The 25,605-nt window shown below is 40.5% G+C and overlaps 1 protein-coding gene across 2 annotated transcripts in view; it reads left to right on the top strand.

The window, feature by feature from the left end:
• The window catches only part of TMC4 (transmembrane channel like 4), a 134,368-nt gene that overhangs the window by 73,690 nt on the left and 35,073 nt on the right, over positions 1-25,605 (top strand). For both annotated transcript variants that reach the window (XM_053690731.1, XM_053690730.1), the window contains exons 10-12: positions 12,287-12,413; positions 14,038-14,135; positions 19,377-19,560. In XM_053690731.1, coding sequence (XP_053546706.1) covers positions 12,287-12,413; positions 14,038-14,135; positions 19,377-19,560 — 409 coding nt within the window. The remainder of the gene's footprint in view (positions 1-12,286; positions 12,414-14,037; positions 14,136-19,376; positions 19,561-25,605) is intronic.

Below are 25,605 nucleotides of genomic sequence, written 5' to 3'. Positions count from 1 at the left end.
AAATCTGAATAACTTTTGGTATGTTTTATCAAATGTTCTGAAATTTTCAGAATATGTTTGAATCCATAGATTAATGTATTGTGGTAAGTTTGGTGGACATTGGTTAACATCTAAGTTCAATTTTGTACGTTAAGCCAGATTAAGCTCCCCAAAAAACAAGCTTAATGTCACTCATTTGCCTTGTGGAATTCCAAAATCCATGAAACTTCTAGGATAGGCTTGGATAGTGGAAATCTTGGGTTGTGCAAAATTATGCAGCAATTGATTAACATTTGGCCACTTTTTTACTCATTAAGCTACATTAAGCCATTTTCACATTAAATGTTTTAGGATGTCCCCCCAACACTGTGTGCCAGACATGCCATTACTTCCTTTTGCACAATCGAGTACAGGTTGGAGATTGCCTTTTGTGCAAAGAAATTTCGGCCGGGTACCTTCCACTGCGGTGTCCCAATAGCTACAAATTTTTGGAACGCCTCAGACTCCACCAGCTTGTATGGTAAAAGCTGGCGGGCTAAGCGTTCAGACAAGCCAGCTGTCAGATGCCGGGCAAGGGGGTGACTTTGTGACATTAGCTTCTTACGCTCAAACATGTCTTTGACAGACACCTGACTGTGGGCAGATGAGCAGGAACTGCTCAAGGCGAGAGACGTAGTGGCGGATGGTTGAGAGGGGGCAAGGAGGACAGCAGTGGTTGATGTGGCTGAAGATGCTGGACCAGGAGGAGGATGGCGGCTTTGAGTTTGTGTGCTGCTTGTACTCATGTGTTGATCCCATAGGCGTTTGTGATGTGCGATCATGTGCCTTCGCAAAGCAGTTGTACCTAGGTGGGTGTTGGACTTCCCACGACTCTGTTTCTTTTGGCACAGGTTGCAAATGGCATCGCTGTTGTCAGAGGCAGACACACAAACAAAATGCCACACTGCTGAGCTCTGCAATGATGGCATTCTGGTGGTGGCAACAGCATGCGTTGATTGGCGGGCTGTCTGGCTGACCCCGGGTGCCGATGCATGCTGTCTGACTGTGCCACTAGTTCCTTGCGACAACCTCCCCCTGCTTCCAACTCGTCTCCTCCTCCTCTCTGTCTCCCCATCTGAACTTTCCCCCTGTTCTTCTTCTCTTCTAGCGGGCACCCACGTGACATCCACGGACGCATCGTCATTATCAACCGCTTCACTTGTATCTGACAACTCAGCAAAGGAAGCAGCAGCGGGTACAACATCATCATCATCACACCGTACGTCCATGTGTGTAATGCTGCCTGACTGAGACATATCCCTGTTATCTACATCCTCTGGCAATAATGGTTGCGCATCACTCATTTCTTCCAACTGATGTGTAAATAACTCCTCTGACAGATCAAGTGAAGCGGCTGTGGTGCTAGTGTTGGTGGTGGTGGCAGGCGGGCGAGTGGTAACTTGAGAGGTGCCCAAAGCTAAGCTGGAGGAGGATGGTGCGTCAAGGTTCCGAGCGGAAGCTGTAGAAGATTGGGTGCCCTGTGTTAGCCAGTCTACTATGTCCTCAGAACTTTTCGAGTTCAGGGTACGTGGCCTCTGAACACTGGGCATTATTCTAGGGCCAAAGGGAATCACAGCACCATGACCACGACGGCCCCTGCGGGGTGGCCTGCCTCTGCCTGTCATTTTTTTTTTGATTAGTGGTACTATGTGTGCAAGCTTCTGTGACAACAGATATGAGTGGCACTGTGCACTGGCAGAAGTTGGCAGAGTAGACGCTGTAGGCCTGACACACACGCTTGCAGACAACTAACTGCTATTCAATCTATTACAGTCAAAATTGTATTTTTTTTTTTTTTAAATGTACACTACTGTTACACCAGATATGAGTTGCACTGGTGTGACACTGTGTCCTGGCAGGCCCTGAAACGCACACGTGTGAAGGAAACTGACTGCTATTATTTCACAGTCAAATTTCTGTTTTTTTTTTTAAATGTACACTTCTGTTACACCAGATATGAGTTGCACTGGTGTGACACTGTGCCCTGGCAGGCCCTGAAACGCACATGTGTGAAGGAAACTGACTGCTATTATTTCACAGTCAAAAAAGTGTTGTTGTTTTTTAAATGTACACTACTGTTACACCAGATATGAGTTGCACTGGTGTGACACTGTGCCCTGGCAGGCCCTGAAATGCACACGTGTGAAGGAAACTGACTGCTATTATTTCACAGTCAAATTTCTAGTTTTTTTTTAAATGTACACTACTGTTACACCAGATATGAGTGGCACTGGTGTGACACTGTGCCCTGGCAGGCCCTGAAATGCACACGCGTGAAGGAAATTGACTTCTATTATTTCACAGTCAAATTTCTAGTTTTTTTTTAATGTACACTACTGTTACACCAGATATGAGTTGCTCTGGTGTGACACTGTGCCCTGGCAGGCTCTGAAACGCACACGTGTGAAGGAAACTGACTGCTATTATTTCACAGTCAAATTTCTAGTTTTTTTTTTAATGTACACTACTGTTACACCAGATATGAGTTGCACTGGTGTGACACTGTACCCTGGCAGGCCCTGAAACGCACACGTGTGAAGGAAACTGACTGCTCTTATTTCACAGTAAAAAAAGTGTTGGTTTTTTTAAATGTACACTACTGTTACACCAGATATGAGTTGCACTGGTGTGACACTGTGCCCTGGCAGGCCCTGAAATGCACACGTGTGAAGGAAACTGACTGCTATTATTTCACAGTCAAATTTCTAGTTTTTTTTTAATGTACACTACTGTTACACCAGATATGAGTTGCACTGGTGTGACACTGTACCCTGGCAGGCCCTGAAACGCACACGTGTGAAGGAAACTGACTGCTCTTATTTCACAGTCAAAAAAGTGTTGGTTTTTTAAATGTACACTACTGTTACACCAGATATGAGTTGCACTGGTGTGACACTGTGCCCTGGCAGGCCCTGAAACGCACACGTGTGAAGGAAACTGACTGCTATTATTTCACAGTCAAATTTCTAGTTTTTTTTTTAATGTACACTACTGTTACACCAGATATGAGTTGCACTAGTGTGACACTGTGCCCTGGCAGGCCCTGAAACGCACACGTGTGAAGGAAACTGACTGCTATTATTTCACAGTCAAAAAAGTTTTTTTTTTTAAATGTACACTACTGTTACACCAGATATGAGTTGTACTGGTGTGACACTGTGCCCTGGCAGGCCCTGAAACGCACACGTGTGAAGGAAACTGACTGCTATTATTTCACAGTCAAATTTCTAGGTTTTTTTTTTAATGTACACTACTGTTACACCAGATATGAGTTCCACTGGTGTGACACTGTGCCCTGGCAGGCCCTGAAACACACACGTGTGAAGGAAACTGACTGCTATTATTTCACAGTCAAAAAAGTGTTTTTTTTTTTTAAATGTACACTACTGTTACACCAGATATGAGTTGCACTGGTGTGACACTGTGCCCTGGCAGGCCCTGAAACGCACACGTGTGAAGGAAACTGACTGCTATTATTTCACAGTCAAATTTCTGTTTTTTTTTAAATGTACACTTCTGTTACACCAGATATGAGTTGCACTGGTGTGACACTGTGCCCTGGCAGGCCCTGAAATGCACACGCGTGAAGGAAACTGACTTCTATTATTTCACAGTCAAATTTCTAGTTTTTTTTTAATGTACACTACTGTTACAACCAGATATGAGTTGCTCTGGTGTGACACTGTGCCCTGGCAGGCTCTGAAACGCACACGTGTGAAGGAAACAGACTGCTATTATTTCACAGTCAAATTTCTAGTTTTTTTTTTAATGTACACTACTGTTACACCAGATATGAGTTGCACTGGTGTGACACTGTACCCTGGCAGGCCCTGAAACGCACACATGTGAAGGAAACTGACTGCTCTTATTTCACAGTAAAAAAAGTGTTGGTTTTTTTAAATGTACACTACTGTTACACCAGATATGAGTTGCACTGGTGTGACACTGTGCCCTGGCAGGCCCTGAAACGCACACGTGTGAAGGAAACTGACTGCTATTATTTCACAGTCAAATTTCTAGTTTTTTTTTAATGTACACTACTGTTACACCAGATATGAGTTGCACTAGTGTGACACTGTGCCCTGGCAGGCCCTGAAACGCACACGTGTGAAGGAAACTGACTGCTATTATTTCACAGTCAAAAAAGTGTTTTTTTTTTTTTAAATGTACACTACTGTTACACCAGATATGAGTTGTACTGGTGTGACACTGTGCCCTGGCAGGCCCTGAAACGCACACGTGTGAAGGAAACTGACTGCTATTATTTCACAGTCAAATTTCTAGTTTTTTTTTTAATGTACACTACTGTTACACCAGATATGAGTTCCACTGGTGTGACACTGTACCCTGGCAGGCCCTGAAACACACACGTGTGAAGGAAACTGACTGCTATTATTTCACAGTCAAAAAAGTGTTGTTTTTTTTAAATGTACGCTACTGTTACACCAGATATGAGTTGCATTTTTGTGACACTGTGCCCTGGCAGGCCCTGAAACGCACATGTGTGAAGGAAACTGACTGCTATTGTTTCACAGTCAAAAAAGTGTTTATGAGTTGCTCTGGTGTGACACTGTGCCCTGGCAGGCTCTGAAACGCACACGTGTGAAGGAAACTGACTGCTATTATTTCACAGTCAAATTTCTAGTTTTTTTTTTAAATGTACACTACTGTTACACCAGATATGAGTGGTGGCACTGGGCAAGTGGGCACAGTATACACTGTGAGGCTGACACACACACTGGCAGGCAGGCAACTGCAATTAGATTACACAGGAAAAAAAAAAAAAGCAGACTGATGTTCTAGCCCTAAAAAGGGCTTTTTGGGGTGCTGTCCTTACAGCAGAGATCAGATGAGTCCTTCAGGACTGTAGTGGACACTGAATACACTAGCCTGGCTATCGGTTTCCCTATTAAATCAGCAGCAGCTACACTGTCCCTCCTCTCACTAAGAATGCAGCTTCCGAATGAATCTAAAATTGATGCTGTCCAGGAGGTGGGAGGGAGGGTCTGCTGCTGATTGGCTGGAATGTGTCTGCTGACTGTGAGGTACAGGGTCAAAGTTTACTCAATGATGACGAATAGGGGGCGGACCGAACATTGCATATGTTCGCCCGCCGCGGCGAACGCGAACAAGCTATGTTCGCCGGGAACTATTCACCGGCGAACTATTCGGGACATCTCTATGTAGCAACCTTTTTTGAAGCTACATGCCCAGAAAAGCAGTCCTACCGTCTGAAACATATTTCTGGCAACCCCTTTAAGAGGCTACATACCCAAAACATGAGATCTCAGATCAGAAACTTTTCTGGAAAGCCTTTTAAGGTTCTGCACAGCAAAACATCAGGAGCTAGATTACATAGGCGGCACAAGCTTCAGCGCGACTGCTGAAACCCGCGCCACCCGTAATTTCATCTCGCACATCGGGGTATCACATATATGGCGCTGGCAGTTCATAAAGTGCCAGAAGTCGGATAAACGAGCGATGTCCAGAAATGAATGTAAATACAAATTTCTGGAATTGACAGTGACTTACGGCACTTTAAAAACTGCCGGCGCCTAAGAAAAAAAAAAAGTTAAATCTCCCGTAAAAGTCTAACCCGCCTCCCCAAAAATAAACCCGATATGTAAAACCCCTATATCCCCCATCAAACCCACATCGGAACTAATAATAAAAGTATTAACCCCTATACCGACAACCCCCCCACAATGCGATATGCCTAATTAAACTATTAACCCCTAATCCGATCTACCTAATAAAAGTATAAACCCTCTAAATCCGCCAACCCAAAATCGCAAACTACCTAATAAATGTATTAACCCCTAATCCGCCATTCACCCACATCGCAATAAACGTTATAAATGTATTAACCCCTAATCAGCCATTAACCCACATCGCAATAAACCTAATAAAACTATTAACCCCTAATCCGCCATTAACCCGCAACACATGACATCTCCCATGATGATGAATGCTCTGGCCTTTATATCTGTACATGGGGGTGATGTATCATCACTGTCGTGGCAGGTGATTGAGTGTGTTCGAAATCCTACCGGAGGGGGTGATAGAACAGCCAGGTTGATGCTACGTGAAGCATTCTGGATTTTTAAATTGAAAACCAGGAGACTCCATGGTTTCAACATAGAGGGGGATGTCATTAATTTCATTAAGACTAAGTACTCAAATGTTGGCCTTCCATAGGGGGTACGGTCGGCCATACTGATATATGGTTAGTGCCCCTAACAATGCGTGCATAATTTATTATACTAATTTGAAAAAAGTGCATTGTTCCTCCATCACAATTTTTTTTTAGCTGTATACTTTTCTATTTTGCATCTTATAATATATAACACAGGTTTCCAACTTAGTGTATCTGTATATTCTTACATACTAGAACTGATATAATATGTGGTTAATACATGTAAGATAAAAGATATAACAGCTTTATCTAAATTATGTATATTGATATAGAGATATACACGCAGGTTTGGGGGCACTACAACACTTGATAGAGGATGACAGGTCCAGCTTAGGACCCACTATTATTCATGGTGACAGGCGAGAGTAAACTAGTGTGGCAATGCTAATGTTAAGCATATTAAGAATAAAATTGTAATGGATTTTTGAAACTAAACATATTATATGATCATTTCATTGTAAAATAATATAGCATTACAAATAGGAATCCACGTGAGAGCAATTACACACACTGTCTAGCCACATTAGGCATTGTCACTGTTTTCAATTATTAGTAACTCGAAAGGTTAATTATTTAAGGTGTGTCAGTAACATCCTATAGGAAAAGATTACGTTGTATATAAATGCAGGAAGGAAAAAGAACGAGGATAGACTGGAACAGGTAACCAACGTGGTTTTATTCAAACAAACAAGTAGGACACTAAACAGTGTACAAGGCAGGTGCACAGGAACTGACGCGTTTCGCGCATGCTCACATGCGCTTCATCAGTCCAAAGCCGTGGACTACATTGGTATAAGATTCTCATTACCAGAAAGGTACTTTTTGTATTTGCATCAAGATTGGCACTAGGGAGATGTATATTAGTTAAACGTTAACTCTGTGACTGTGCTGTTTGGGATGCATGTACTTATTACCAATTAACACTACCTGCACCACATCTTGTGCGGTGTTTATTTGCACTTTACACTGCTGGGATTTATGTACCTTTTGGACTGAGTTCCTCTCTTTTTCCCTTTCATATATACGTTGTATATATAAGGCAGAGGAAGCGTTAGCCAATCATGTCTATGAATAAGGCAGGAGCAGCCGAAACATGTAGGACGGATTGGTGCCTTGTCCTGACATACCTATAAAAAATTATTTTAACGCTCTGTTTGTCAAGTTGCTGATGAAAGAAGAAGTTGCTTTTAAGGATCGCTGTGTCTCTTCGTTTGTTTGTCACATTGCAAAGTCCCTATTAAAGCTATTAACCGCTAATCTGCCATTAACCCACATCGCAAAGTACCTATTAAAACTATTAACCCCTAATCCGCCATTAACCCACATTGCAACAAATTTTATAAATCTATTAATCCCTAATCTGCCAAACCCACACAACGCAATAATCCTAATAAAACTATTAACCCCTAAACCGCCAAACCCCCACAACGCAAATAACTAATTAAATTACTAAACCCCCTAACCTAACACCACCTAAATGAACCCCAATTACCTAAATTAAAAATTACTAAATAACAAACAATTAAAATAAAAGAGATAACATTACTTAAAAATAAAAAAAATAAAAAATACTAAACTACCAATAGCCATTAAAAGGGCCTTTTGTAGGGCATTGCCCTAAGTTAAACAGCTCTTTTCCGTAAAAAAATACTAAATCCAGCTCTAACAGTAAAACCCCCCCCACCACACCAAACCCCCCAAAATAAAAAAAACACTAAAAAAATCCTAAACTACCCATTGCCCCTAAAGGGGCATTTGCATGGGCATTGCCCTTAAAATGGCATTCAGCTCTTTTACTGCCCTTAAAAGGGCATTTAGCTCTTTTAAGAGTGCCCAATAAATCCCTAATCTAAAAAAAAAAAAGCCTAAATCTAACCCCCCAAATAGGTACTCACTGTTCCTGAAGTCTGGTGGAAAAGGTCCTGTTCCAGGTGGGCAGGGCCGTCTTTAACACAGGGCAAAAGGGGCAGCTGCCCAGGGCCCAGTCTTTGTTGAGGGGCCCAAGAGTCCTAAAAAAAAAAGATTTTTTTTTCGGTTCATGCCAGACTGCTGATGTAATGTGACATGGGGGCACACAAAGTCAGTCCTAATACTGTCACAGTCAAAAGTTCTCTGCTTATATTTATTTGTTAGAAACTGTGACAGACCGTGCTGGTGTCATGTGACATGCCAAGCTAGTGCCATGTGCTGTTTTAGATGTGCACTGTGCAGTACTGAATGCTACGCCCTAACTCGGCATCCAGCCAATCCCACTGCATCAGAAAAGGTCCTGCTGGGGTTACCACTGTTACCAGGTAACTGCTCTGGTGCTGAGGATTGTTTCTGGGTAGGGCTGACTGTAGGCGCATGCAGCAGAAAGCTGGAGCGGCAGGCACGTGAGGATTTGAGCATCTGTTCTGCTCTCTTCAGTCTTGAGGCTGTGTGACTCATCTCACACTGCATCCATGCAGCCTTGGACAGACAGCATCCAGTCTGCTGGTCCCCTTAGCCCTGCTCTTTCTGCTGTGGCCCTAAGATCAACTAACTGAAGTTTGTTAGGGGAACAGTGCTTTGTAGAAAGGTGTCAGTGGGAAGAATAAGTGAGTGCACACACGCCCCTCCCACATGCAGCATCGTCTAATGCAGGGTGAGAGGGAACTTGTTCCTAGCAAAGAAGTGACATGTGCTGCTGTGGCTGATGTATAGTGTCATGCTGATACTTCACACATTAAGTTAAGGTTTATTTTTGTAGTTTTTTTTTCTCTCTGTCTCAGATTTTACAGCTTCCAATAGTAGTTCTGCTGTTCCAGTCAGTAAATTTATATTTGTCTGCACATCCATGCTTCCTCCTCAGTCTTTAACTTGCTTTGCTCCTGTTGGCTGCCCTAAATCTCTTTAACCAGCTAACCTCACACCAGAATCACATTCAAAAGCATATTAAATTAATCCACAGTGTTTATATATTTATTTACTTGTTAGTAATGCTTAGGTCCTGTTTAACATTTGCAATTTATTGATGATCCACTGCTGGGCTAATTATTTGAAAAAAATTATAACATAAATTGATTTAGTTGTTTTTTGGGATGTTGGGGTGGCGAGCGAAATTGCATGGGGGGGGGGGGGGGCAAGAAAATGTTTGCCCAGGGTCCAGTCAGTATTAAAGACGGCCCTGCAGGTGGGGAAGTCTTCTTCCAAGCGGCCGACATCTTCTTCCAAGTGGAATCTCTTCCTTCTTCATCCAGGACCAAGCCGCGTGGAGCGGAGATGAGTGCGGAGCAGGACCGGCGACCGCTGAGCCATGGAGCATGGAGGATCCTTTTCCTACAACTGCCGCCGTACACTGAATATTGAATTCAAGGTATGCATTTAAATATGGCGTCCCTTGCATTCCTATTGGTTGATTTGATTCTTTAAATTCAAATCAGCGAATAGGATGAGAGCTACTGAAATCCTATTGGCTGATTTGAACAGTGCGATCGTACGAAGAGGATCCTCCACACTCCCATTGCTCCATGGTCGCCGGGTCCTGCTCTATGCTCATTTCAGCTCCGCGCCAGCTTGGTCCTGGATGAAAAAGAAAGAGGTTCCGCTTGGAAGAAGATGTTGGCCGCTTGGAAGAAGACTTCACCGCCTGGAACAGGACCTTCGCCGCCGGACTTCAGGAACATTGAGTACCTATTTGGGGGGTTAGACTTAGGCTTTTATTCAGAATTTGGATAGAACATACAATTCTAGACAACTTTCCAGTTTACTTCCAATATAAAATTTGCTTCATTCTCTTGTTATCCCTTGCTGAAGGAACAGCATTTTACTACTGGCAGCAAGATGAACACATCTAGTCAGCCAATCACAAAAGACAAATGTGTGCAGGCACCAATCAGCAACTAGCTCCCACTAGTGTAGGATATATGCATATTCTTTTTCATCAAGGGATACCAAGAGAACGAAGCACATTTGAAAATATAAGTTAATTTAAAAGTGTCTTTAAATTACATGCTCTATCGGAATCATGCAAGTTTAATTTTGACTTTCCTATCCCTTTAAAGGGACAGTATACACTCATTTTTATATAACTGCATGTAATAGACACTACTATAAAGAATAAGATGCACAGATACTGATATAAAAATCCAGTATAAAACTGTTTAAAAACTTACTTAGAAGCTCTCAGTTTAGCGCTGTTGAAAAGGTAGATGGAAAGCCCAATGCAAGTGGGAAATAAGACACTCCCCCCTCCCCCTTCTTTTGCATATGAAAAGACCCTTTACACAAACAGGAGCAAGCTGGAGAAGGTAGCTGACGGTATTCACATAAAACTTTGGGGCTTGGTTAGGAGTCTGAAAATCAGAGCAATGTTATTTAAAAATAAGCAAAACTATACTTTTTAAAAAAAAACAAAAAAAACTGTATGGGCTATATAAGTAGATCATCTACAAAACATTTATGCAAAGAAAAAATGAGTGTATAATGTCCCTTTAAGGGCAGTAAAAGAGCTGAACGCCCTTTTAAGGGCAATGTCCATACAAATGCCCCTTTAGGTGCAATTGGTAGTTTAGGATTTTTTGGTGTTAGGTTTTTTTATTTTGGGGGGTTTGGTGGGTGGGGGGGATTTACTGTTAGAGGGGGGACTTAGTATTTTTTAAGAAAAAGAGCTGTTTAACATAGGGCAATGCCCTACAAAAGGCCCTTTAAAGGGCTATTGGTAGTTTAGTATTAGATTAGGAGGTGTTTTTATTTTGGAGGGGCTTTTTCCTTTTTTATAGGGATTAGGTTTAATTTTTTTATTTTTGATCATTTGGTTTATTATTTTATGTAATGTTAGACTTTTTTATTTTTGTAATCTTAGATTAATTTAATCTTTTTGTTTTCTTTTTATTAAAGTAATGTTAGCTTTTTTATTTTAATTGGTTGTAACTTAGTAATTTTTTATTTAGGTAATTGGGGTTCATTTAGGGGGTGTTAGATTATTGCGTTGTGTGGGTTTGGCGGATTAGGGGTTAGCAGTTGTATTAGCTTTATTGTGTTGTGGGTTAATGGCGGATTAGGGGTTAAAAGTTTTATTAGGTTTATTGCGATGTGGGTTAATGGCGGATTAGGGGTTAATACATTTATAACGTTTATTGCGATGTGGGTTAATGGCGGATTTGGTGGTTAATATACTTTATTAGTTATTGAGGTGGGGGATTGCGGTTGACAGGTAGATAGATATTGCGCATGCGTCAGGTGTTAGTTATTATTTTCCGACAGTTACGGTGCTCACATTTTCAGCGCAAGGCTTGCTGCGCCTGCCTATGTGTGGTGAGGTGAAAATGGAGTAAAATTTCTCCATTTTCACTGTGTAATTCCATGTGCTGAATATGTGATACCGATTTGCAACACGGTTCTATGTTAGCTTATGGGAGTAATATTGCGGGCAACAGGTGAAATATACGCGCCGCATTTATATGCGGCACTGTATATGTGATACCAAAACCGCATAAAAAAACGGCATCGCCGGCTTTTGCGGGCGACGCCACATATGTAATCTTGCCCCAGATCTCAGATCAGATGCATATCCCTTTAAGAAGCTAAATGCCCAAATCAGAAAACCAGATCAGCAAGATGTCACAGCGAACATTTTTATAAGTTATATTCCCAAAACAGCAAATGTTCCCAGCAACCTCTTTAATATAAAATCAAACTGCAACCCTTACCCTAAATCTGCTGTTTATTCTCATTATGTGCAATGCAATGTGAGTCACATGACATGGAACCAGGTGTAGTGACGTACAAGTGGGGGGGGGGTCGTCTGATGGCAACAGTGCAATAATAGCCAGACTGTTACTGGAGCTGGGGCCTTATATAATCTTGTAATACAAATATTTCCTTTAACATCCATTTATAACACGTTTACAATATCACATTTCACCATTTCACACATACACTTTTACCATGAGAATCAGTATTCTAATGTTACATTTCTCACACATACACTTTTACCATGTATCGTCACATCCTGTAGGCTTAGATCATCTGTGAAAGTGATTTGTGTTTTATTCCATAAATTAGGTTATTCTCTGTATTCTTTAATATAACAATCTTTCCTTCCTACAGATGTGTATTCCTACGTCTTGCCAGTCTGGGAATGCTGCTCTATTCACTTTGGGACAAGATCACTTGCAGTGGGCATCCCGAAGCCACCAAATGTGAATACTGCGGATACAACTCTGACGAATACAAAGTGAGACCAACATTATCATATTCAACTTGATTTATATAGAACATATTTTTTTATTTTTTTTATTTCCAATCTACTTATATTATCAATTTTAGTTTGTTTTCATAGTATTCTTTGCTGAAGAGCATACCTAGGTAGGCAGCAGGAAGGTGAGGTCAATTTATTATAGTTGAATACTCTCAAGGTGGATTTCAATTAATTAAAAAAAAAAAATTAGGTTCCTCTTTTTCTTTCGAATACCCAGCTTGTGTCCTTAAAGCGACATTAAACACCTCAATATATTAATATAAAATGTTTAATTATGTGTAGTAAAACAACTTTGCAATATACTTTGATTATTTATTTTGTTCTCATTTCCTGTAATTCAATTCTGAATATTGTGGGCTTTCCAATTCATGTTAAACATGGACATGCAGACACAGCTATATTCTACACAGTCACTTGTCTGGTTGCAAATTCTAGTAAGCCATTTATAACCATTCCTAGTTGGTCTCGGCAGAAAAGGTAACCAAAGTTACAATATGATGGTGTCCACTGATTTATGGACATTAACGTTACCCTTATTTTTTTCAATATTTAAACAACTAATATAATTCTTAAAAATACATGTACAAATTATTCTCCGGCTAATCTTTGCTCTAAATACATCATTCAATTAATGATTTATTTAGTATTTAATGTCCCATAAGATGTTGGGATAATTAAAACATATATAAATAGGAAAGCATGCAATTTCCCACCTACATATGACCAAAAGGAAATGACAGGTTAGCATGACCAGCCAGACTGACTGCAATACACATGGTATCATCTCTTTTTACAAGCTAGTGTGAACTTTTACCACTAGAAGAAACAGTCCTCGCCAGCACTACAAGTGTCCTTAATCCCACAGTATTAAAGCCTAAACTGCCATAATCCCCTATCATATATAGCCTTTAACAGCAATAATCACCTTTAACTCTTTATGCTTACAGAACATTCAGACAGCGGTATCTTCGTATTCACCCTAGACAACCCTCCTAAATCATCTCCTGCTCCTTGCTGTACCAGCAGTGGTTGCTCATATTTAAATGAGCATTTTGCATATTCATAGCCTAAGGCTGCTCCTGCTCTGCGCTAGTACTGGCTGTAGTATACATGACTAACGCATGTGCTGTGGCATTCTGCACATTCATGACTCCCATACACACGTTTATTTCACCTATCTGTCATTGGTTTTGTACAAGCAGCCTCACAAAGGGTATGGAATGATTGCAATAATCAGAAAGAGAAGGGGGAATTTAAGATAATTAAGTGTTTTTGCATAACAAAAAGTTATGATAAAGTACTATAAAACAACGTTAATGTACCTCTAAAAGGGTTATACAGAATCCATTTAAAATGACATTTACAGAAAATACCGGTACATGTTGCATACCCAGGTATTTATGCTTACTGGCTGATAAGGTTTTTTCACAGCTCTAAAGGTAGAGATAGACATTGATCTACAAGCCTGACATTATATTGTCATTGTATATAAATGTAGGCATTGATTATATATCTTTTGGGTCTTCTTATACAGAAGCTAATAAAACATAATGATAATATAACAAAATAAAGTTCCTCTTCTTGCTCTGTTTTCTTTCAGTGTTGGGAGACACGAGTGGGGCAAGAGATGTACAAATTGATGATATTTGATTTCCTGACTGTACTTGTGGTAATACTGCTTGTGGATTTCCCTCGAAAGTAAGAATGATCGTAAATCCTGATTTTGTTTGATAACTAAATCTTCATTTTGTGCCCATAAATGTCTTACGCAAGGTACAATCAAGATTCTAAATCATTCTGTTATTGTGTTCCACTTTTATTATTGAAATGCTTAAAATGACATAATACTCATATGTAGGGATGGGCGAATGTTTCTAAAAATTCGAAATTTTATACGAATTTTGATACATTCGTTCGTTCGAATTTCGAATGTTTATATAACATTCTAACATTCTATTTATGAATTTTTGTTTTTTGAATTTTTGAATAAAATTCGAAAATATTCGTTGGAATAATAGAATGTTTAGCTCAGTATTCATTCAGTTTCGAAATGTAATATTCAAATTTGAATGTGACATTCGAATTCGAATGTGACATTCAAATTCGAAATAGTACTTCTAGTCTAAATCTGTGTTTAATAAATGTAATATTCGAATTTGAATGCTACATTCAAATTTGAATGTCACATTTGAATTCGAAATAGTATTTCTAGTCTAATACTGTGTTTTTTAAATGTAATATTTGAATTTGAATGTGATATTCAAATAAAAAAATTGCATTTTTAGTTTACAACTGTGTTTAATAAATGTAATATTCGAATTTGAATGCTACATACAAATTTGAATGTAACATTTGAATTTGAAATAGTATTTCTAGTCTACAATTGTGTTTTATAAATGTAATATTCGAATTTGAATGTGACATTCGAATTCGAATGTGACATTCGAATTTGAATGTCACATTTGAAAACTGTAAATAACATTAGAAAATAGAATTTTTAAGAATATTCGTTCTTATCAAAATTCTATTATGTAAATCGAATTTCTACAATAACATTCGTTCTAACATTCGAATTTGAATATAAACACATTCACCCATCCCTACTCATATGCTAAATCACTTAAAACTGATGCAGTATAACTGTAAAAAGTTGACAGGAAAATATAACCTGAGCATCTCTATGTAAAAAACGAAGATATTTTACCTCACAATTTCCTCAGCTCACCAGAGTAAGTGCTGTGTAAAAAAGTTATACTTCAGCTGCTGTCCAGCTGCAGGCAAAAAAAAATAATAAAAAAAATGAAGAAATTAATTGCAGCCAATCAGCATCAACAGTGCTGAGGTCATGAACTCTTTTACTGTGATCTCATGAGATTTCACTTAACTCTCATGAGATTTCATAGTAAACTTCCTTAAACTGAATAGGGAAATAAGATCAGTGTGCATGAAGCTCACTTCCTTGCCTGTCCCGGGACAGACATACTGATTTGCTGCTTAAAGTCCTTTACAATGGGGTGTGAATACTTAGGCCATTTTGAGGTAAAATATCTTTCTTTTTTACATAGAGATGTTCAGGTGATATTTTCTAGACAGCTTTTTGCAGCTATGCTGCATCACTTTCAAGTGTTTCAACATTTGGGTATCATGGCCCTTTAACTAATTGGTCATCCATGACCTTTTCCAAGGTCATCCACCGCACTAAATTGCCAATTTCTAAGCTGACAGTTTTTGAAGAACATTAAACTCAAAGATTTCTGTCACACAAAATAAAATATCATTAGTAGTAGTAATACTAAAAGGAAGCACATGTGTGAACACAATTTATCAATGGGTTAGCTTGTTCATTGACTGAAAAGTATCTCTATTGTTAGACATGCCCCCAAGTATTTGAACATCCATACCCCCCAAAAAAAATTGATACAAATTTTAAATGCTGTCAAATTAAAATGACTTTAATGTCCCTTTAAACAAGCTTTTTAAAACATGTTTGTGCCCAATTAATTATGTCTTGCCTTCTATTAATTTCTATTGTCAGTTGTTTCCTACCATGTTCTGTCAGAGACTGCATTCAGAGATTCAAGAACTTCAAAACATACATAAAATATTTGTTAAAAATAATGACTTTTGACATGCTCATGTACCTTTATGATTAAACTGCATTTTAAAGTTATAGCTGTACATCAAAAAAGACATATCTACAAATAAGTATAGAATAATTTATTTTAAAATACAATAAAAAAGTGTTTCTCAATTCTAGTCCTCAAGAACGTATAACAGGCCAGATTTTTATATCTGCACTACTTTAGATCACAGGTGAAATAAACAGCTGATCAGTAACCATGGTCAGTTACCATGGTTACTAACCTGCTTGCACGTATTAGCTGATTAATTCACTAGTGCTCTAGTTTAGATATCATAAAAACCTGACCTGTTAGGGGCACTTGAGGACTGGAGTTAAAGTGCCAGTAAACATTTCTATTGCTTATACCATATATATATTATATATATATATATATATTATATATATATATATATATATATATATATATATATATATATATATATATATATATATATATTTACATTCCAAATTTAGATTATAAGTGTTCTCTTATAAATAAAACAATATAATCACTTTTATTTTTTATATTATTTAATTTTTAATGTAGATTTCAATCATCTTTCATTGCCCGACTCCTTCATCGCTTCTTATGTGTATGCTGATCTATGCCGCGCTGCTGCCATGCTCCTTTTTTCTTCTTGACGCGGTTGCCAGACATAACAATCTCATTAAACACAGGCCAGCCTGTCCCTCCTATCCACCCACTCTATGGCTAGACCCTCACAGTATTAATCCTGGGGATTCCCTCTCGCCAGTCTCTCAGTTTGGAGCATCTACTGCTTCTTCCACTCGGATCTGATGCTTTCTACCTCACTGCCGCCATCTTACCCAGGGAAATACCACAGCGCAGCACCACTTAACCCGCACATGCCAAGGGCCTTTCCACTCCCACAGTGGTGACTTTCTTTCCATCGCTGGTCCAGTCACCTTCCCTCTGCCCCCACAACAGTAGCTGAACAAGTGCGCATGCGCAAGGGATCCGGCTGTGTGAGGAGTAAAGCGGCTCGCATCCATAACTATACAATAGCGCAACCGATTCATAGAGGCAAGAGGATGCACACATACATGCATAAGCCATATATACACATATAAACACATAAATACACAAGCATACACATACATACACACATATATAAACTTGAGCTCTTTTGAATCAAATACCTTGAAACATGCAATATCATTTTTATTCGTTTTTTTAATGTGATTTTGCTAGAAATATTTTACAATCCTATATTCTTTATATATATATATATATATATATATATATATATATATATATATATATATATATATATATATATATATATACACACACACACACAAAATATATCTATATCTGTATATAGAAGAATATATAGTATATAGAAGAACATAGGTATGTAAAGTATTCTTAACATCTTCGGGTTTAATTAGCGCAGTTGGTTTATTGCACTGTCAGGTTAGTGTGTGAGCGATAACTAATAGTTGTTTTTTTTCTGCATGCCCCAAAGAAGTCTATGGAGAGAAGTTAGCATGGTCGTGATATCCGGTCCTTAAGTTAGCGTTCCTTGGTCTTTCGCTCGCACACTTTTTACTTTCAACTTGTAATATGTGTGCTAATGTGGCTGTGATAATATTTTGCGCAGTTAGCGAGCGAGTAGGAAAAAAATTAGCATACCACTTGTAACCTGGCCAATAATATTAAAGATAAAATGACTATTGTCATGGGTTAGCAAATACACAAAAGTCTAAAGAAAGAATCCCTCCAAACTCTTGAATAATATCTGACCAGATTAAACAGGAACACAACAGGGTTCAAGGACACGACTCTTTATTAGCTCAGACATTAATCAGGAGTTAGAGAGATTCTTTAGACTGGGCAAGTATTCTTGTTTTAGAATGAGTTGTGAAACTAATATTTTTATTTTTACAATAGTAATTTTGGATTTTTGAACACAAATAAATACATTTTTGGATACTTATTTGTAGCACTGTCTATTTTAAATATAGCAGCCACAACTTATTTTTATTGGTACAGCATCCCTTTTATTCTGTTTTCTGCTTCATTTTTTCTTAAAGGGACAGTCAAGTCCAAAAAAAACTTTCATGTTTCAAATAGGGCATGTAATTTTAAACAACCTTCCAATTTACTTTTATCACCAATTTTGCTTTTTCCTCTTGGTATTCTTAGTTGAAAGCTAAACCTAGGAGGTTCATATGCTAATTTCTTAGACCTTGAAGGCCGCCACTAATCTAAATGCATTTTGATAGTTTTTACCACTAGAGGGCCTTGGTTCACGTGTTTCATATAGATAACATTGAGCTCATGCACATGAATTTACCATGGAGACAGCTCTGATTGGCTAAAATGCAAGTCTGTCAAAAAAACTGAAATAAGGGGCAGTCTGCTGAGGCTTAGATACAAGGTAATTACAGAGGTAAAATGTGAATAATTATAACTGTGTTGGTTATGCAAAACTGGGGAATTGGTAATTAAGGGATTATCTATCTTTTAAAACAACAAAAATTCTGGTGTTGACTGTCCCTTTAAAGGGACATGACACCCAACATTTTTCTATATAATTCAGATAGAGCATACACTTTTAAACAACATTCCAATTTACTTCTGTTACCAAATTGACTTATCTTGGAACCATTTGTTGAAAGAGCCACAGTGCTACTTGGAGCTAGCTGACCATTGAGTGAGCCTATTACAAGAGGCATATATATGCAGCCACCAATCAGCAGCAAGCTCCCAGTAGTGTATTACTGCTCCTAAACCTACCTGCATATTTTATTTTTTAACAAGGGTTATTACCAAGAAAATAGAGCAAAATTAAATAATAGGAGTAATGAACGTTTAATTTTGACTATACTGTTCCTTTAAAGGACCAGTCAACACAGTAGATTTGCATAATCAACAAATGCAAGATAACAAGACAATACAATAGCATTTACTCTGCATTTCAAATGAGTAGTAGATTTTTTTCTAACAAATTTCAAAGTTATGTATATTTCCACTCCCCCTGTACCATGTGATAGCATAGCAATCAGCCAATCACAAATGCATATACGTATAGTTAGCGAATTCTTGCACATGCTCAGTAGGAGCTGGTGACTCAAAAAGTGTAAATATAAAAGAATGTGCACTTTTTTTTAATGGAAGTAAATTGGAAAGTTCTTTAAAATTACATGCTGTATCTGAATCATGAAAATTGAATTTGACCTGAGTGTCCCTTTAAGTTTTTATGTGTGCTAACAATATATTATCATACTAGCATTGTATCATGGTACACTTTTATGAATATGAAGTTCTTATACAATGCTCTCTGATACAGAATGATGGTTGACTCCTGCTCATGCAAGCCAATTCAGTTCTGGGGCCAGCAAGAATTCCTTGTTCCCCAGTACGTTCTGGACATTGTCTATGGTCAAACAGTCTGCTGGATTGGGACATTCTTCTCTCCACTGCTACCCCTTCTCAATACTATCAAATATTTCATCATATTCTACATGAAGAAGGTAAGGAGAAAGTACACTTTATTATTTTTAATCATCAAATGTCAAAATATTAACACAAAAATACATCTGCATCAATAATGAAAACTCAGGAAATTAAGCAAAGCATCATACCCACTTGGTTGCCACATTGGCCATGTTTTCCTGGACAGTTATAAGTTGCACACGTGGCAGGGTTTGCAAGGAAGAACACATACAGTCTTGTCCAGCTGCACTATGTGTTGTTCACATGCACAATGCATGTTCCTCCCTGCACAGCCTGCACTATGTATAACTCATAACTGTCCAGGAAAACGAGGCTAAGGTGGCAACTCTAGACCACCCAAGTTACAATATATAATTAGAAAATATAAGAAAAAGAAGGAAACTCTCTAGTCAGAGGTGTAAAGAGAATAATCTCTTTAGGATTTATTTCCCTGCTTTGTAAAGTTGTATATTTATAGAATTTGTTACCTGTCATTTTTCTAAATTCCTGACATATAACATTTATCAGAGTTTTGCAAATGTATCGCTGAAAGGTGTGGCCTGTCTCTAGTGAGATAACATCTCTCCAGTGCCACTTTAACCTATGGTGCAATGTTTATTAAATGTGGAGAGATTTGTCACACTTTAGTGGTTCCCTTCTCTAAATTATCACACAAATTAGAGTTCTTTGTCTCTATGGATAAGGCTCTCCATCCTGGTGACTCTAGGTCATGTACAGGTGAGTAGAGGCCTAAAAACATACACTAAATCATGTACAGCTGGTGTTCCCATACTTTGGTGAGGTTTGACCTACATATTTGTGAGGTTTTTCAGTGTGATCTATGTGATGAATTCACAGTAGCTCTCTTATGTCTGTTCTTTAAAGCACTGCAACACATTTAACATTGTTCATCAGAAGGGCAAGTACAATGACAATAGCATGATCGTAATCATAGTTGTCTTCCTACCCTGAGGTGCTGGTGGTTTCCTCATCTTCTACCAACAGTTCCTACCTGATGTATTTTTCAAATACTCCTTCTCACCTTTCCTCTCTTCTTGCTCTGTGTACAGCATTAGACATGTAAGAAAGGCACTGTCCTTGCAAATTAAGGTCAGCTGGCACTCTTTAGGTTAGGGGTGCTATGGTAATAGATAGGGGAGTATTACATCCCCCTAGAATCATCAAAAATTAACATTCAAGAAAAGCTCTTTCAAAATAGCGAAAGTAACATTGGAATGTTGATTCTTTTTGGCTTTGGCAATGAGGGCCGATATTCAAATTTTTATATTTGGATGTAACATTCAAATGCTGACTCTCCTACTGTAAACCTATGAGAATCCGACTTTGAATGTTATATTTTCACATGAGAGGAAGCTTGTAGTGAAGTATGTAGGACTCAAAGTAGTGCACACAACATGGAACTACTGAAAAAACTGCTGGCAGAGGAATGCAATGTAGTGAGATGGATCACACAAACAGCTGTGGTCTAAAGGAGTCTCGTGAATAAACTGGAGCTACTCCTAACAATCTGTTAAAGCTCAATGTGAACACAGAGCGCAAACCGCGCTAAAGGGTGGAAGCATAGGGAAGAGCAATACAGGTCATAAAGGGGATGATCCACCATCTTATTTTGGAAAGGATATTTTTGCGCTGACAAACTTAGATAAGAATGATTGCTAAAATATTATGTGAAAAGGATAGAATTGAGGAAGTGATATTACAAAAAATTAGAACAGGTTCTTTTAATAATTTTTTGTAAGTTTTTTCTAATTTTTTGTGAAATAACTTCCTCAATTCTATCCTTTTCACATTATATTTTAGCAGTAATTTTTATCTAAGTTTGTCAGCGCAAAAATATCCTTTCCAAAACTATTTGCTTTTCTGATTAAATCTTTAGGGATTTTTAATCTTTATTTTTGCATATATAGTATGAAAAATCCAGCGCTTTTTTCTGCCACTAAAAAACCTGATCCACCAGCTTAGCCTAAAAGGAAAAAAGTCTCATAAAAATATGTATCACTCGATACGGAACCACTGTGTATTTAGAGCATAAAGAACAACGCATTTCAGCCTCCTTTTGGCCTTTATCAAGCTTCATGTTTGAGATAAACACTTTTCTTTATCTTGTTAAAATCGCTTAAATTAACACTGATTGGGAGGCCGGTGTTTTCCGCTATTGCTAGTGGGGTATTATATATTGGGCTTCTTTTGTTTAAGTTCAGAAAGGAATATTCACCACAAGTAATATCTTGGCCTAATTATCAGTAAAAGTCCCAGTGCTACTCTCCTCAATTATGGTAGCAGCAATGTGCCAAGTGTAAGGCTTCTCTGCACTGCTAACCTAGCTTGGCAGGGCAAATGGAAGAACGCACTTTGCAGCTGAACCCGATTGGTGGTCAGGTGCTATGTAAAATAAAAAACAATAACAAATAACAATTAACAATCAGTGCTCCCTTACCCTATGAAGGCAGATGCCATCTGCCCCCCTGGTTTTGGTTCCCACTGTCTAAGCTGATGCCAACATGTGCCTCTGTCCTGGATTTAGGTTCTATGTCAACATAGTACACTGGGCAAAGGACTGTGTGATGTAGTACCTATGTCCATATGGCACATGATTCAGATATCTATCTATCTATCTATCTATCTATTGGGTACTTATAGAGCGCAAACTAATTACCCATGAGGGTCTCAAGGTGCTAAGGGAAAGCGGATAGGAGGAGGGGATGGGCGTTCAGTCAAAGTCAGGTTTTGAGGTCCTTTTTGAACTTTGTAAGGGAGGTGGATTGTCTGAGCTATAGCAGGAGGGTGTTCCATGTCTTTGCTGCCATGTGGGAGAAGGATCTTCTACCCGCTGTGGATTTGCTGATGCGGGGGATGACTGCAAGTGCTTGGTCGGCCGATCTGAGTTTTTGGCGGGGGTGTAGCAATTACTCGGTGGTTGATGTATTCGGGTCCGATGTTGTGTAGGGCCTTGAACGCGTGGGTAAGGAACTTGAAGGTGATTCTCTTGTTGATGGGGAGCCAGTGAAGGTTCCTTAGGTGTTCGGTGATGTGGCATTGGCGAGGGATGTCGAGGATGAGTCTGGCTGAGGCGTTCTGGATACGTTGGAGTCTCTTTTGGAGTTTGATGGTGGAGCCGGCGTAGAGTGTGTTGCCATAGTCCAACCGGCTGCCGTAGTCCAACCGGCTGCTGACGAGGGCGTGGGTGACTGTTTCCTTGGTTTCGGTAGGGATCCACTTGAAGATTTTTCGTAGCAGGTGGAGAATGTAGAAGCATGTTGAGGTGATGGCATTGATTTGTCAGTCCATGGAGAGTGAAGAGCCCAGGATGAAGCCTAGATTTTGTGTTTGGTCGGTTGGGGTTGGAGGGTGACCGAGGGCTGTGGGCCACCAGGAGTCATCCCATGCAGATTTATTGGGTCAGAGGAGGAGGACTTCGGTTTTGTCTGTGATCAGTTTGAGTCAGTTGTCATTCATCCAGGCGGCGACTGCTGTCAGGCCTTCTTGGATGTTCTGTTTGGTGGTGGTGGGATCTCGGGTTAGTGAGATGATTAACTGGGTGTTGTCGGTGTAGGAGACAATGTTGAGGTTGTGGCATGGATGATGGCGGCAAGACGGGCCATGTAGATGTTGAAGAGGGTGGGGCTCAGCAAACAGCCTTGCGGTACACCGCAGTTGACTGGTGTGGGTTTGGAGGAGAAGGGGGGGAGTCTGACTTTCTGGGTCCTGCCCATGAGGAAGGAGGTGATCCATTCCAGGGCTTTGCTGCGGATGCCAATGTCGTGTAGGCAGGTGCGGAGGGTGTTGTGGTCGACAGTGTTGAATGCTGCTGAAAGGTCTAGGTGGATGAGGGCGGCGGTTTCTCCTCGGTCAAGCATGGCATGGATGTCATCTGTGGTGGCGAGGAGGGCGGTCTCAGTGCTGTGATTGCTTCTGAAACCAGATTGGGAGTGGTCCAGGGTGTGGTTGGCCTCAATGTCGTCAATAAGTTGCAAGTTGATGGACTTCTCTATGACTTTGGCTGGGAAGGGGAGTAGAGAGATGGGGTGGTAGTTATTCGGGTCCGTGGGGTCTGCCGAGGGTTTCTTCAGCAGGGGTTTCAGTTCCGCGTGCTTCCAGACATCCAGGAAGGAGCCAGTTTTGATGGAGCAGTTGATGGTGCGGTGGAGTTCAGGGGCAATGGTGTTGCTTGCTTTGTTGAATATGTGATGGGGCCATGGGTCCAAGGGTGCGCCGGAGTGGATGGATTTCATGATTCTGAGGGTGTCCTCTGTGGTGAGGGGCTCCAGATAGTCTGTATGGGGGGTGAATTTGGGTGGGGTGTCGGTGGGTTAGGGGGGTGGGTGGTGGAGGTTGAGTTATGAGGTGTGAAACTGTCAAAGATGTCGAGGATCTTGCGGTAGAAGTGTTCAGCGAGGGTATCGCAGAGGTCCTGGGAGGGTGGGATGTCGGTGGTGTCGCTGTTGGGTTTAGAGAATTCCTTGATGACTAAGATGACTGTTGTGTGAGTTAGAGTTGATTCTGTCTTAGATGGCTGTTTTTTTAGTGGTTTTTATGAGGTGGTGGTGGGTGGTGATTGCTTCCTTAAAGGCAGCTTTTTCCAGAAGGGACTTGCTGGATGTCCAGGTTCTTTCCAATCATCTGCAGTGATGTTTGGAGTCCTGGAGGGTTGGGGTGAATCAGCTGGCCTTGTTGATGGTTTGGAAGCTGGACGGTTTCTTGAGGGGGGCGAGGGTGTTGGGACAGTCTGTGATCCAGCAGTGGAGGTTGCAGGTGGAGGAGCTGGCATCTGTGGAGGTAGGTGGGGAGGATTTGTTTAGGGTGCGATGCAGTTGGACTTGGGTGATGTTGTTCCAGTTTCTGCGGGGCGGGTGGTACTGCCAGAGGTCGGTGGTAGCTTTGTTGAAGAAGAAGTGCATGCAGTGGTGGTCAGTCTAGAGGAGTTCGGTGATGTGATTGACTGAGATGTGGTTGCCTGTGGAGAAGATCGGGTTGAGGCTGTGGCCGGCTGTGTGTGTTGGGTAGTTTACAAGTTGCTTCATTCCAATGGTTCCGAGGTTTTCCAGGAGGGTAGAGGTGTTGAGGTCACTGAGGAGTATGTAGTCCATTGAGACGAGGGCATGGGGTGTGATGTGGTCGGTTATGGAGTCGCAGAAGGCAAGACAAGGTTCGGGAGGTCTGTAGATGAGGGTGCCACGGAGGGTGGTTTTGGGGTTGACCTGGATCTTGAAGTGTAGGTGTTCCAGGCCTGGTGAGTGGTCGTCGGAGCTGGTTGTGACTTGGATGGTGTGTTTGTGGATAGCGATGCCTCCTCCAGGTCGGTTGCAGCAGTCTTTGGGTCTTTGTGGCAGATCTTGTAGCCGTCAGGTACTGAAGTGATGAGGAAGGTGATGTCTGGGGAGGTGGAGTCTAGCAGGTTCCAGATTTTGAGGGTGTGCTTGTGGATGGAGCGGGTGTTGAGGAGGATGCAGTTAAGGTAATTGCGGCTGTTTTTGGGTGGGTTAGTTGGTTGGGTTGTGGTCCAGAGGGAGGGAAGGAGCAGCTGTGGAAGGTGAAGGGTTTGAAGGGTGTTGGTCGGGGATGCGTGGTGGCAGGCGGACAATCTACCGGTGTTGAGCACATGGATGGTGCTAGCGTCGTAGTGGCAGAGGTTTCTGGAGCCAAGGTTCGTGGCGTTGGGTCCGGTCAGGGCACGTACGGGCGCTGACGGGCTTGCCTTTGGCAAGCACCATTAAATACAGCAGGGAGGTGGGAGGGCTGGTTAGGTAGGAAGCTGGAGCGGGGGTAGGTGCAAAAAAAACAGAGCAGCAAAAATACAAAGGGAGAAGGGATAGAGGACTTACTTCAGTAGTGCTGGGAGCACCATTTAATACAGCAGGGAGGTGGGTGGGCTGGTTAGCTGGGAAGCTGGAGTGGGGGTAGATGCTAAGAAAACAGAGAGCAGCAAAAATACAAAGGGAGAAGGGAGAGAGGACTTACTTCAGTAGTGCTGGGAGCACCATTAAATACAGCAGGGAGGTGGATGGGCTGGTTAGCTGGGAGAAGGGTGAGAGGATGCAATTTGAAAGAAAAAAAATCCAATA

The sequence above is a fragment of the Bombina bombina genome, chromosome 8 (assembly GCF_027579735.1).
Source record: "Bombina bombina isolate aBomBom1 chromosome 8, aBomBom1.pri, whole genome shotgun sequence".
Lineage (NCBI taxonomy): Eukaryota > Metazoa > Chordata > Amphibia > Anura > Bombinatoridae > Bombina > Bombina bombina.
This window is presented reverse-complemented; position numbering and strand designations above follow the sequence as displayed.